The 15544-nt window shown below is 38.5% G+C and overlaps 1 protein-coding gene across 1 annotated transcript; it reads left to right on the top strand.

Moving 5' to 3' along the window:
- LOC107640625 lies at window positions 5745–6746 on the top strand. Its single transcript, XM_016344135.1, has one exon. It carries the CDS (start codon window positions 5745–5747, stop codon window positions 6744–6746), a length of 1002 nt encoding a protein of 333 aa, XP_016199621.1.

The following is a 15544-nucleotide window of genomic DNA, read 5'->3' as shown; positions in this document are numbered from 1 at the left end:
GAGCAACTAGCATCATGCAGTGAATTACCACAAGAAAGCATAGACATCACAATCATGTTAGACAAGGCAAGCAAGGAGAAAGAAGAAGCACCCAAGCTAGAACTAAAGACCCTACCTCCAAATTTGAAGTATGCTTACTTGGGGAACAATGACACTTATCCAATAATCGTCAATTCAACCTTGAGCAAGGAACAAGAGGAGGAGCTCATTAAGGTGCTGAAACAACACAAGGATGCTAGTGGGTGGACACTTTCAAATTTGAAGGGGATAAACCCTTCAATGTGCATAAATAAAATCCTTCTTGAGGAGGATGCCAAGCCCTCAATCCAACCATAAAGAAGATTGAACCCAACAATGAAGGAAGTGGTCCCAAAGGAGGTGATCAAGCTATGGAAAGCAGGGGTGATTTACCCCATTTCGGATAGTCCTTGGGTGAGCCCTGTTCAAGTTGTTTCCAAGAAAGGGGGAATCAAAGTTGTGCCAAATGAAAGGAATGAGCTAATACTAACAAGAACAGTCACCAGATGGCATATGTGTATAGACTTCAGATTTGCCATATTAGCATTAGCAGCACAATTTTGATCCATGGTGGACTCTGTAGCTTCCCTTTCAAGAGTTTCACTCAGATTTTCACTAGCCTTGTAAAGTCTAGCTTGTTGCAAGCACTACCTCAAAGTCCTTTTAGGTTTAGGATCAAAATCTATAAGAGGTTTCTTGTCCCTGTTCCTACTCATAAATAGACAGAAGACAAGAAAAGTGGGATTATCTACGTCAGAGTGTAGAGAATTCCCAGTGAGGTGACCTATGTAAAGAAATAAAATAAAACACTAAACAATCAAACAAAGGGATTTTCAAAAATTATATAAACTAATAAAGCTAGGACATTCAAAATTTATAAAGAAAATTAAACAGGAAAATTAAAATAAAATTAACTAGGTAACACCAAACTTAATTTCAGAAAGTAAGGAAAAATACTAGCACTAGAATTCAAAAATTATAACGCATAGTTAAATAAAATTAAAACTAAAGTGCCTAATCTAAACAATCAATCAACTAACAGTTTTCAATCACAGTCAATCCCTGGCAACGGCGCCAAAAACTTGGTGCAGAATTTATAACCCACAAACTAACTGACAAGTGCACCGGGTCGTACCAAGTAGTACCTCAAGTGAATGAGGGTCGATCCCGCGAGGATTGATGGACTAAGCAACAATGGTTAAGTGATTTACTTAGTTAGACAAACAGAAATGAGTGTTGAGAGTTCAAATACATTAAACAGTAATTTAGAGAATCAAAAAACAAGCAGTAAATTGAGGTGCAATATATATGGAGAAAACAGTTAAGGTTTCAGAGATATCTATCTTCCGGATTGACTTTTCTTAGTAACTATTTCAATCATGGAAGATTCAATTCATGAAAAACTATATGTGACTAAACCTTAATTCCTTAGACCTTTTTAGTCTCCTCTAACTTTCATCTACTGCCAATTTCTTAGTCACTTGATTCCAATTAGAGGGTGAAGTTCAATTCTAGTTTATATGCCACAGAAACCCTAATTATCCAAATATAAGAGGATTATATGTCACGTATCCGATTAAGTCTAGATAATTAGAAATTTAAGAGAAATTGTTTTCAAGTTGTTGTTCAAGTAAAGAGCTTTTCCAAGTTATACAAGAACTCAATTAGAACAAGGGTTATACTTCTGTTCCACCCGAATTCATAAGATAAAGAACGAAAATAATTCTTGAAATAGAAATCAGTACATGAATTAAAATAGAAAAATAATAGTATTAATCCATACAATTGACAGAGCTCCTAACCTTAACAGTGGAGGTTTAGTTGCTCATGGTTCAGGGAGAAAACTAGGATTCAGAAAAACTGTAAATTACGGAATGAGGTAGAAGAGAGAAGAGAAGAGCCCGAAGGGCTGATTCTTTTCCATTTTATATCTAATCCTAATTAATGTAAAATATATTTACTAAAACTAAATAATATCTTTTCCTATTTTAAAATAAAATAAAGTTTAATCAAAATTAATTAAATATATCTTGTGCAAGCCTTCTACAGCGAATGGTGACCACTTGATTTGCTAAAGGTGGCGCCAAACGTGGAGAATCCAAGTTTGGTGCCGTTGAGGCTACATGAAATCTTCAAGGTTCTCCTTTGCTGGCGCCAAACTTGAGGTGTCTCAAGTTTGGCTTCAAATGAACCGTATGCATTCTTCAAATCTTCTTAGTTGGTGCCAAACTTGAAGTATCTAAAGTTTGGTTTCAACTCACCCATATGCATTCCTTGGATTCTTGAGTGTGGCGTCGTGAAGGCCAAAAGCAATGGGGATTGTGAAGCACTCTTGGCGCCAAACTTGGAGAATCCAAGTTTGGCATCACCTCCTTATTCTGCAGTGTCTTCGTTTCTTCACGCAAACTCTGTCAAATTCATCTGAAATGCTACCTGAAATAAACAGAATTACACATAACTCAAAGTATCATTCATAGTAGCTAAAAGATAATTAATTCTTGATTAAACTCAACAATTTGAATACAAATTCATTAGGAAAAGATAGCCTAAGGAAGAAGCTGGCGTTAGTGGCAAAGTTAGCCCACTAACCCAAGTGCCAACGTTGCCAATGAAGAGGTGCTGGCATTAGTGGCCAAGTTAGCCCACTAATGCCAGTGCTAACATGCTCGAAGAAGAAGAAGAAGTGGCGTTAGTGGCCAAGTTAGCCCACTAACGCCAGTGCCAACGTTGGCCAAGGAAAAAGACAACGTTAGTGACCAAAGTTAGCTCACCAGTGCTACTACATAAGGAGGAAGGTGCCAACGTTAGTGTGCTAATGCCACCAATGTTAGCACACTAACGTCTTCGATCATTGAACGACGTTGGGCTGGAAGATTTGGCTAGTGTGCGTACACACGGAGCAGTGTGCGTACGCACAAGAGGAAAATTGGCCAGTGTGCGCATGCATGAAGCAGTGTGTGTACGCACAATAAAAAGAGCGTTAATAGCCACGTTAGTATGTTAATGCCAGTAGCAACGCCAGAATGGGTTTGAAAGCTACGTTAATGGCAACGTTAGTGCGTTAAAGCCAGTGTTAACGCCAGTTTGGAAGAGAATTGTGGCATTAGCAGGGCTATTAATGCTAGTACTAATGCCAGTTCTAGGGTCACTCATGCAAGTATGAGAGCGTTAGTGAACTAATGCCAGCATTAACTTCAGAAAGGCCACTCCTAACTTGCTTCAACTAAGGCCAAAAGCCCACATCCATGTACTTGAAAACTCATTTTGAAGATTGTATTTATAGGATGAGTTTTGAACTTAAAAAAAAGGAGGACGAGCTCTTACACAGAGGACTTACTATAGAGCTTAGCTTAGGACTCTTAGTTTTATATACTTTTACATTCTGCAACTTTACATTAGCTTGTATTAAGCTTTGGTTTACTTTCATACAATTTCAATTTCCGGCAATTGTTCTTAAAGCGATGATTAACTAAATCCCAATCATTAGGGGAAGGAGTTCTATTGTAATTCAAATGAATTAATGAATTTCTTCTTATTGTCAATTCGCTTGTTGTAGCTAAGGGAAAACTTCTGTGCTTAATAGATCTATTCACTACCGGAAGGGGGTTTATATCTACTTGAATCTTCATGTGAGCCTTGGAAGAGGGATCATGGAATTCAATTTAAAGAACTTATGTGGCTTGTGGATTAGAGAATTGAACTTAACCTCTTCTCATGAACAATTAGATCAAGGAATTGGCAATTGATTGTGTTAAGAGAAATTGAATTGCCAAGGAATTGGGATTCAATTACTACAATCTACTATAGATCTACTTCATATGATTGAGAATAAAGTTGAGACCCATTGATTCATGATGGATTATGGTATCTCCAATCCCTAATGAATCATACCCATTATCTTTCTTTCACTCAATTTCTTTGAATTTCTTGTTTTCTTTGATTCCCAGTGCCCAGAACCCATTTACATTTATTGTAATTTACTTTTCATAGCCATTTACATTCTTGATTTTACTTTCTTGCCATTTAAGTTTCAGCTTTTTTAGTTTTTTGTCAATTAAGTTTCTGCCATTTACCTTTCATAATTTAGTTTCTGCTCTTTATTCTTCAGTAATTTACATTCAGTATAGTCATTTCCTTTGTCAATTACATTCTATTCGTTCAATTGCATTAAAATCATCAAATATTAGCTTGACAAGATAAATCACCTAACTAATGTTGCTTAATCCATCAATCCCTGTGGGATTGACCTCACTCAAAAGTGAGTTATTACTTGGCGATTCGGTACACTTGCCGAAGGAATTTGTGTTGTGCAAATTTTTGCTTATCAAGTTTTTGGCACCGTTGCCGGGGATTGATTCAGGTTAACAATGATTAAGTGGGTGATAGTCTATATTAAGCATTTTTCTTTTGTTTTGTTTAAGCATACTAACTGTTTGACACTTTGTGTCAGCTAACATTAACACACACTCTAGCAATAGAGTGTTCACTTTCCATTTGGTTTGTCTTTGTGTTGTGTATGCCAGGAGGGAGAAAGACAAGATCAAATTCCTTTGATTCTGAGCTAGAGAGAACTTTTTTAAGCTTGAGAAGAGAAGCCAGAGGGAAAAGAGTTGTTGGTGAAGAGGATCCTGAAGAGGACTTGGATCAAGTCATGGAGGATGAGGTGCATGAGGAAGGAGTGGCTAACAACAATGCCCAACCTGCAAAGAGGGTGCTAGCCTGCAATACCATTCCTAATCCTAGGAATTATCGGAGTAGTATACTCACTCCTAATGTACATGCCAACAATTTTGAGCTTAAACCTCAGCTCATTACTTTGGTTCAGAATAATTGTCAGTATGGAGGAGGTGCCTTGGAAGATCCTAATCAACACCTATCCATTTTCCAAAGGATATGTGACACTGTCAAAACTAATAGAGTACACCCAGACATCTATAAGCTACTGCTATTTCCCTTCTCTCTAAGGGACAAAGCAACTTAGTGATTAGAGACCTTCCCAAAAGAGAGCGTCACAAATTGGGATGACTTGGTTAACAAATTCCTGGAAAGCAAGAAAGGCATTGGAATACTCTTCAGGAGGGTCACTTCAAATGATGAAAACTCCAGAAGAGGCACATGATCTCATAGATATGGTAGCTAACAACCAGTACTTCTACTCCTCGGAGAGACAAGCAACTCCAAAGAGAGGTGTATATGAGCTTGAGGGTGTGGATGCTATCCTTGCTCAGAACAAGCTAATGCACCAACAAATCTAGTAGCAGATGGAAATGATGGCAAAAAAGATGGATGGACTTCAATTGGCAGTAATAAGCACAACAAGCCAAGCTCCAAATGCATGGAGCCAAAATGAACAAAGCTTTGAGGTGTACAACAATGATCAGCAGCCAGAGCAAGTCCAATATATGCACAACACAAGCTCTTCCCACAATGATTTCTATGGGGACACATACAACTCCTCATGGAGGAACCACCCCAACTTAAGGTGGGGAGACAATCAGAACCAATGGCAGAAGAACTCCAATCCCAATAACTTTCGCAACACAAGCAACCAAAACCATCACCCCACTAATAACAATCCACACAGAAAACCACAAAATAACTTTTCCACACCCACATTCTACCCACAAAACAACCCCTTAAATAACCAAAACAACTTCCACCAACCACCAACATCTCACATACAAGCCTAACCACATCAAGAGTCTCAAAAAATCTCTAATCCAGAGATGAAGATGGAAAAGCTCATGAAAAACCAAGAGATGGAAAGTAAGAACTATGAAGCATTGATGAGAAACCTTGAAAGACAAATATGGCAACTATCCAAGCAATCTGCTGAGAGGCCAATTAATGTCTTCCCAAGTGACACCATCCCTAATGCAAAGGAGGAATGCAAAGCCATACAGCTTAGGAGTGGCAAAACATTAGGAAAGGACAACAAGGATGCCAGCAGGGAAGAGACAGAGATTGAGGAAAATGATAAGGTGGATCCCAAGAAGGACAATGAACCACAAGCTCCAAGGAAAGGCAAGCAAATCTCAGAGTCACAAGCACAAGAGAAGAAGAAAGAAGTAAAGCCATATGTTCCTCAATTACCTTACCCTCAGAGATTGCACAAAGAGATGAAGGATCAACAATTCCCTAAGTTCTTGGAGATTTTCAAGAAATTGGAGATCAACATTCCTCTAGCTGAAGCCTTGGAACAAATGCCACTTTATACAAAGTTTCTCAAGAAACTCATCACCAAGAAAAGGAGCTGGAAAGGGAAGGAAACTATGATCCTTACCCAGGAATGCAGTGCTGTAATCCAAAAAGGGTTGCCACCCAAACTCAAGGATCCAGGGAGTTTCCTCATATCATGTACCATTGGGAATATGACAATAGAGAGAGCTCTCTGTGACCTAGGTGCTAGTATAAATCTTATGCCCCTTTTCATTATGAAAAAGTTGCTCATAGAGGAAGTGGAGCCCACAAGGATGTCGTTACGGCTTGTTGATAGATCCCTTAAGACACCTAATGGAGTGGTAGAAAATCTGTTGGTGAAAGTTGGAGAGTTCATTTTTCCTGTCGACTTTGTGATCCTAGTTATAGAAAAGGAAGAAAATAACTCAATTATCCTGGGAAGACCTCTTCTAGCTACAGCAAGAGCAATCATTGATGTAGAGAAAGGTGAAATAGTTCTCAGGGTACATAATGAGCAAATGATCATCAATGTATTCAAAGCAATGTAATACCCCTTGAGAAAGAGACCCATATGAGGATGGAGAAGATAGAAACTTTGGTGGAAGAAGTGCTTGAAACAAGCCATCTTAAAAAACAAGAAGAAGAAACTCAAGAGAGATTCAAGCTGAAGAGGCAAACAGGGAGCAAGTAGTTAGGAGCTCACTTGAAGGAAGGAAAGAGGAGGTGCCAAATCAGGAATTGAAAACTTTACCTTCTCGTCTCAAATATGCATTCTTTGGTAGGGAGGAAACCCTCCTAGTAATAATCAACTCTTCCTTGAGCACACAAGATGAAGAAAAGCTACTTAAGGTGTTAAAAACTCAAAAAAGTGCTATAAGGTGGACAATTGATGACATCAAGGGCATAAGCCCCGCAATTTTCATGCATAAAATCCTGTTAGAAGAGGACTCATGGCCAGTGGTGCAACCTCAAAGGAGGCTCAATCCAACCTTGAAAAAAGTGGTTCAAAAGGAGGTGATGAAGTTATGGAATGCTGGGATCATATACCTCAATTCTGACAGCTCCTGGGTGAGTCCAGTCCAGGTGGTACCAAAGAAGGAAGGCATGACTATCATCTTCAATGAAAAAAATGAACTCATCCCTACCAGGACAGTAATTGGGTAGAGGATGTGCATTGATTATAGAAGATTGAATAAAGCCACAAGGAAGGATCATTTTCCTCTTCCATTCATTGATCAGATGCTGGAAAGGTTGGCTGTTCATGCTTATTATTGCTTCTTGGACGGGTATTTCGGGTACAATCAGATAGTGGTAGATCCCAAGGACCAAGAGAAGACCTCTTTCACTTGTCCCTTTGGAGTTTCTGCCTACAGAAGGATGCCCTTTGGGCTATGCAACACTCCAACCACCTTTCAAAGTTGTATGCTTTCCATATTTTCTAACATGGTAGAGAAATTCTTAGAGGTTTTTATGGATGATTTTTCTATTTTTGGTGACTCTTTTGACGCTTGTTTGCATCATTTAACCCTTGTCTTGAGAAGATGCTAAGAAATAAACATAGTTTTGAATTGAGAAAAATGTCATTTTATAGTACTAGAAGGTATTGTTCTTGGGCATAAAATTTCAAGCAAGGATATAGAAGTTGGCAAAGCTAAAATAGAGATCATAGAAAAGCTTCCTATACCAATCAATGTGAAAGTAGTAAGAAGTTTTCTTGGGCATGCTAGATTTTACGGGAGATTCATCAAAGATTTCTCAAAGATAGCCAAACCACTAAGCAACTTGCTGGTGGTTGACAATCCCTTTATTTTTATTGATGAATGCAAATATGATTTTGAAACCTTGAAAACTAAACTCACTACGGCACCAATCATCACACCCACAGACTGGGGACTCCCCTTTGAACTTATGTGTGATGCAAGTGACTTTGCAATTGGTGCTGTGTTGGGACAAAGGAAGGATAAATTGCATCATGTCATATACTATGCAAGTAAAGTGTTAAACGAGGCACAAAAAAACTACCCATGATGTCAGGAAATCACAGCTGCACAGACTACCGGAAAGTATACCGGGTCGCATCAAGTTGTAAAACTCACAAGAGTGAGGTCGATCCCACAGGGATTGATGGATCAAGCAATTTTAGTTGGGTTATGAGTCTATTCAAGCTAATGTTGAAAGGAGTTTGGTGAAATTTAATGAGCAGAAAGTAAATTCACAATAAAAGTAGAGCAAGTACTGGAAATGTAAATGCTAGAGAGTAAAGGACTAGAGAATTAAATGCTGAAAAGTAAATGGACAGAAGCTTAAAGTGCAAGAAACTTAAATTGAATCTTAAATTACAAGAAATATAAATGACTTGAATCTTAAATTGCAAGAAAATAAAGGCACAAATGTAAATAGCAATAGAAATTAAATTGCATGAAACGTAAATGGGGACTTGGGTGATGAGAATCAAGAAGGCAGTAACAATTGCAATTTAAGTAAATTCAAGGCAATCTAAATTGAAAAAAAATCAAAGAGAAAGATTCATTCGGGATTGGAGATATCATAATCCATCATGAATTAAATGGGTCTCAACTTCATTCTCAATCATATGCGTAGATCTATGGCGGATTGTAATTGATTGAATCCCAATTCCTTGGCAACCCAATCTCTTTAGTCACAATCAATCTTGCCAATTCCTTGATCTAATTGTCATGAGAAGAGGTTAAGTGCATTCTCTTACCCATGAGCCACACAAATTCTCAAGACCTCAATTCCTCCCGAATAGTGTTGGTCAAGAGAATTGTGAAGAATAGAGCTCCAATTCTAATGCCCATGATTCCCCTTCTGAGGCTCACACAAGCATTCAATTGACTCAAACTCCCTTCCAGAGTGAGTGAATCTCAATAAGCACATTAGGATTACAATAGAGCTCCCCCCCCTAATGAAAGGGGAGTTTAGTTCATCATTGCTCAATTAAAACAAAAAGAAAAGAAAGTACGTAAAAGAAAGAAAAGTACAAAAGAAAATGATCTCACGGTTTCCCAATTAGGGTCCCTGCTTCCCAACCTTCTTTCTACTTCAAAATCTATCCTATTTTTACATTTTCCCAACCAATCTTCAAGTCTTTGGATGTGGGCTTTGGACTTTGTTGAAGCAAGTGAGGAGTGGCTTTTAGTGACGCTGGCATGGGTGTTAATCAACTAACGTTCACAATCTAGCATGGGTGCCATTGGAAATGTGCTCAACATAGGCATTAGTCACTAACGTTGGTGTGCACTAACGGTGGTTAACGTTCCCTTTAAAACCATTGAGGAACGTTTGTGGCAACGTTAGTGCACCAACGTTGCCACCGATGTTTGCCTGGTCACACATATGCGTCACTGACCAGTTTCCCATGCATTTTTCTTCGAAACCATCGAAGACATTGGTGGCAACATTTATGGCAACGTTTGCACACCAACGCTTTCTTAGTCACACGCAAGCGTTGCCCACACGTATGCGTCAAACTGGAGTTTTTCCATTTTGCGCGTGTGCGTCGCCCATGCGTGCGCGACACTTGCTATTTTTCCACTTTCATGCGTATGCATCATCCATATGTACGCATCACATCAAAATTTTCCAACTCCAAATTGAGATTTTATCGAAGACGTTGGTGTGCAACGTTTGTGGTAACGTTGGTACACCAACGTTGGCACCCTTTTAGCTTGTAACGTTGCTAGCAATGTTGGTGAGCCAACTTTGGCCACCAACGTTGCACATCAAGCCTTAGAATGTTTCCAGCAATGTTGGTGAGCCAACTTTGGCCACCAACGTTGCCTTCTCTGCGTCTTCTTTGCTCTTCCTCTACTTCTCCTTACCTATCATCAACCAAACAAATGCATCAAAGTCTTGCCATAATCACAAGATTTTGCATCATTCATAGCATTCAAGTAAATCTTGCATAAATCTCATGAAAATGCACATAATTAATAATGTTTGATTGAATCAAGATATGCAAACTTTTCTCATCCAAAGCTTACTTCTTAAGCACACTCTTTTACTTTGGACCACGACTTTAACTGCCCAGTCTCAAGCTTTTCGCTTGACACCTTCACGCCACAAGCACATGGTTAAGGATAGCTTAGATTGAGCCGCTTAGGCCAAGATTTTATTCCTTTGGGCCCTCCTAATCACTGATGCTCAAAGCCTTGGGTCCTTTCACCCTTACCTTTTGATTTAAAGGGTTATTGGCTTTTTCTACTTCTTTTGCTTTTTCTGTATACTCTTTTTTTTTTTGCTAATTTTTCTTGCTTCAAGAATCAATTTTTTATATTTTTCAAATTATCAATAATATTTTTCCTTCTTCTTCATTATTTCAAAAGCCAGCATCATAAAATTCAACTTCAAATATGTACTATTTATTCTTTCATTCAGAAAACTAAAGCAATGTAACCTAATCAAATTAATGTAATTATTCTTTATTGGAAAGATCAAGAAAATCTATGCATCTTTATTTCTTCTAAAAAAATCTACTATTTTATTCATGTTCAATAATGATAAGAGGAATAATTTATAGCTAATTGGAAAAATTAAAATTAATTAATTACTACTAATACTTATGTAATCCTAAAACTTAAAAGACATAAAATTAAAATAAAAACTTAATTACTACTAGTGATCATGCAAATCTAAATTAAGATGGAAATACGTGAGACAGAAAAATAAGAATTAGAATAGCCACAGATTTAAAACTCAACAACCTTCAGCTTGTGGGATGTTATTTTCTTCAGCCTGTAGGGTGCAAGGCTCTTTAACTTGAAAGGCGTATGGTTCTTGAGTTGGAGGGGAGCTGTGCTCTTCAGGGGAAAGCTTCTGACGCTTCAGCTCCTCAAGGTCACGCCATTGCTTTTCTTGATCTTTGATCAGTTTGCAAATCATGCTAGTTTGATCTTGTTGCTCCTCTCTAAGTTGATCCAGCGTGCTTTATAAGTGAATTACAGATACCTTCAGATGGTCCTGGTACTCCATTGGAGGGATCTCTTGGGGATGCCTCTGGTGCCTTCTTCTTTAGGTTATCATCTTCTAGTTGGGAGCTCTCCATCACCTACTTGGTGATTAGTTTCTCCACTGGAATAAGGTTATCCTTTTAGATCAAAACCTTAGCCTCCTTGCATAGGCGGAAGATGAGATTTGGATAAGCCATCATGGCTTTAGTGGAATCTCTGTGTGCTAGCTTGTAAATCTCAAGGGGAATTATTTGGTAGACTTCCACCTCATTCCCTGTCATGATGTAGTGGATCATTATTGCTCTTGCAATATTGACTTCAGATCTGTTACTTGTGGGGAGAATAGAGCACCCAATGAAGTCTAGCCATCCTTTGGCAACAGGGTTGAGGTCGTCCCTGGTCAGCTGGCATGGCTCTCCTTGTGTATTCTTAATCCATTGAGTTCCGAGCAAGCATATGTCTTTTAGGACTTGGTCCAGCTTTTGATTAGCTACAACTCTTCTGTTGTATGACTCACGGTGATCCTTCATTGGGGGTAGTTCGAATATCTCTCTCACCCTATCCTGGTGAAATTATATGATCCTCCCTTGACCATGGTGTGAAAAGTGTAGAAGGCTGTTCTGTCCTTCTTTTGCTTATCTGTCATCCACAGATTTGCATAGAACTACTGGAACATGCTGTATTCAATATTAAACTCAGGATCACTTAGAATCTCCCAGCCTCTCCTTTGATTCTGCTTCTCGATCTGTGGATATTCTTCTTCTCCAAGGTTGAATCCCACTTCAGGGATTACTGCCCTTTTGCTCATTATCTTACGATAATGCTCCCCATGCTGCTTGGTGAAGAAGTAAACCGGTTTGAGAAAAATTGTTGAGTTATTTTCTTTCTTGTTCTTTGGGGCGGTCTTGCTAATTCTTGGAGCCATGAGATTGAATTTTTGAAATAATAGGGCTGCTGTCACACCAAACTTAAAAATTTGCTCGTCCTCGAGCAAAAGGTAAGAAAGGAAGTGAACTTGAACAGAGAGTAGAAGAGGGAAGTAGAGGGGAGAGGGGACGAATGAGAAGGGATGAGGGACGGGGGTACGACTAGCATATATATAAGGGGGAGGGTTATTTTTTTCAAAAAAATTAAAGAGAGATAAAGATTAAAAGATAAAAGAAAGATTTTTGAAAAAAAATAAAATAAGTTGTTAATTTTAAAAGATAAGAAAAGATTTTTAAAAGGATAGAAAAGACATTAAAGACAAGATATTGAACATAAAAAGGATTTGAATGTTTAATAAAAGATATGAATAAGATAAGAAAAGATTTTGAAACTAGTTTGAGAGCATATTGTAAAAGTTATACCATTTTGAAAAGGATCTGAAAAATAAATTTGAGAAAATGTTTAATTTGAAAAATAAAAATAAAATAAAATATTTGAAAAAGATTTAATTTAAAAATTAAAGACTTTTTGAAATTAGAATGGATGAAGATGAGTTGAATCAAAAAATTAAAAATTACCTCCATGCTGTCAAGCTGGCGTTAAACGCCAGAGTGGTCCTCCCTGTGGGGCGTTAAATGCCTAGCCAGGGCTTCTTGGCTGGCGTTTAACGCCATGCTGATGCTTCCTCATGGGCATTTGAACGCCTATCACCCTACTCTTTTTGGCGTTTAAACGCCAGAAAGCTCCTTACTCCAAGGTATTCTGTTTGCTGTTCTGCATCATTATGTCTCTATTTAAGCACTGTACAAGATCACTAACACTAAAAACAACTTAAAACAAATTAAAAGGAAAATTAATCAAAATAAAAATAACTAGAAAAATTAATAAAGTATGAGTATTTATTGGGTTGCCTCCCAACAAGCGCTTCTTTAATGTCTTTAGCTGGACTTCACTGTACTTAACTTAGTAGCAGTGTTGAGCCTCCTGGCTCTATATCTCCTTCAAGGTAATACTTAACCATCTATCCATTGACAGTAAACCTGGTTTCTTTACCTTGAAGTTCTATGTGTCCGTAAGGTGATACCTTAGTAACCAGAAAAGGTCCTCTCCAACGGGATTTGAATTTCCCAGGGAACAGTTTGAGTCTTAAGTTGAAGAGTAGGACCTTCTATCCTGGTTCAAAGACTCTGGTAGCTAGCTTCCTGTCATTCCACCTCTTTGCCTTTTTATTATAGATTTTTGCATTTTCAAATGCATCTAACCGGAATTCATCTAACTCACTTAGTTGGAGCAGCTGTTTCTCCCCTACTGCTTTAGCATCAAGGTTGAGGAACCTAGTAGCCCAATAAGCTTTGTGTTCTAGTTCCACTGGCAAGTGACAGGACTTCCCATATACTAATTGATATGGTGAAGTTCTAATGGGGGTTTTGAAAGCTATTCTGTATGCCCACAGAGCATCATCAAGCTTTCTAGCCCAATCCTTTCTAGAGGCACTTACTATCCTATCTAGGATTTGCTTCAATACTCTATTTGAGACTTCAGCTTTCCCATTAGTTTGGAGATGATACGGTGTTGCTACTTTATGGCAAACTCCATATCAGCCAAGACAGAATCTAGCTGTCTGTTGCAGAAATGAGTTCCTCCATCACTGATTAGTGTTCTGGGGATACCAAACCTGTTGAAAATATTCTTCTAAAGGAACTTCATTACTACTTTAGTGTCATTAGTGGGTGTTGCTATTGCTTCAACCCATTTAGACACGTAATCTACTGCCACAAGGATGTAGGTGTTTAAGTATGAGGGTGGGAATGGTCCCATGAAATCTATGCCCCATACGTCAATCAACTCAATCTCTAAGATTCCTTGTTGAGGCATTCTGTGACCATGAGGAAGGTTGCCAGCCCGCTGGCAACTATCACAGTTATGGATGAACTTCCTAGAATCTTTGAAGAGAGTCGGCCAGTAAAAGCCACTTTGGAGTACTTTAGTGGCTGTCCGCTCACCTCCAAAGTGTCGTCCATAGTCAGAGCTATGGTAGTGCCATAGAATTCTTTGTGCCTCTTCTTCAGACAAACAGCATCGGATTATTCCATTCGAGAATCTCTAAAAGAGATATGGTTCATCCCAAAGGTAGTATTTTGCATCATGCACGAGTTTTCAGGCCTGCTGCCTGGAAAACTCTTTGGGAATGAACCGTATAGCCTTGTAGTTTGCAATGTCTGCAAACCAAGGTACTATCTGGATGGCATAGAGATGCTCATCTGGAAAAGATTTAGATATGTCAGTCGAAGGAGAAGAAGCCCCTGCTACTAGCTCAATCTGGGACAAGTGGTCAGCTACCTGATTCTCTATCCCTTTTCTGTCTCTAATTTCTATATCAAACTCTTGCAGAATTAATACCCGTCTTGTTAGCCTGGGTTTAGAATCTTGCTTAGTGAGCAGATATTTTAGAGCAGCATGGTCAGTATAAATAATGACCTTAGATCCTACTTAGTAGGATCTAAGCTTGTGAATGGCATAAACCACTGCAAGTAGCTCCTTTTCTGTAGTAGTGTAATTTTTTTGTGTATCATTTAATACACGACTAGCATAGTAAATGACATGCAGAAGCTCGTCATGTCTCTGTCCTAGGACTGCGGCAATTGCATAATCACTTGCATCACACATTAGCTCAAATGGCAGGTCCCAGTTGGGTGCAGAGATAATAGGAGTGCTGACAAGCTTGGCCTTCAGAGTTTCAAAGGCATGTAGGCATTCTTGGTCAAAGACGAATGGAACATTAATGGCCAAGAGATTGTACAGGGGTTTAGCAATTTTAGAAAAATCCTTTATGAACCGCCTGTAGAATCCCGCATGTCCTAGAAAGTTCCGATAGCCTTAACACTAGTAGGTGGAGGCAAGCGTTCGATCACTTCCACCTTAGCTTGATCCACTTCTATCCCTTTGTTTGAGATCCGATGCCCAAGAACAATTCCTTTGACGAACGGTTTTTCTATTGGTAAAAAAATATGATCGCGTTGTAATTATAGCTTCTAAACCAACAGAAAATCCTTTCGTACAAACATTTTGGTTGTCACAAGTAACAAACCCCTTTAAAATTGATAACCAAAGTATTCAAACCTCGAGTCGTCTTCTCAAGGAACTGCAGGGAGGTATGTTCTTATTATTGGTTATGATTTTTGTAAATTGGGGGTTTTGAAAGTAAGGAACAAGTAATTTAAATGACAAGTAAATTAAATAAATAACTAATAAATAAACTCTTGGCAAGGTATGAAAATTCGGAAGTCCTATCCTAGTTACTCCTATGAGAATGGAAGTTAATCCCACTTAGTTAACCCTTAAGAAAGCAAAGGAAAGTCAAGTGAACTAATTAGTTATATTCCCAAGTCCTAGCCAACTCCTAAGGAAAGACTAGAGTTAGGGGAATACCAGTCAATTTAGCCGACATA

The sequence above is a fragment of the Arachis ipaensis genome, chromosome B05, assembly GCF_000816755.2.
Source record: "Arachis ipaensis cultivar K30076 chromosome B05, Araip1.1, whole genome shotgun sequence".
Classification (NCBI taxonomy): domain Eukaryota; kingdom Viridiplantae; phylum Streptophyta; class Magnoliopsida; order Fabales; family Fabaceae; genus Arachis; species Arachis ipaensis.
This window is presented reverse-complemented; position numbering and strand designations above follow the sequence as displayed.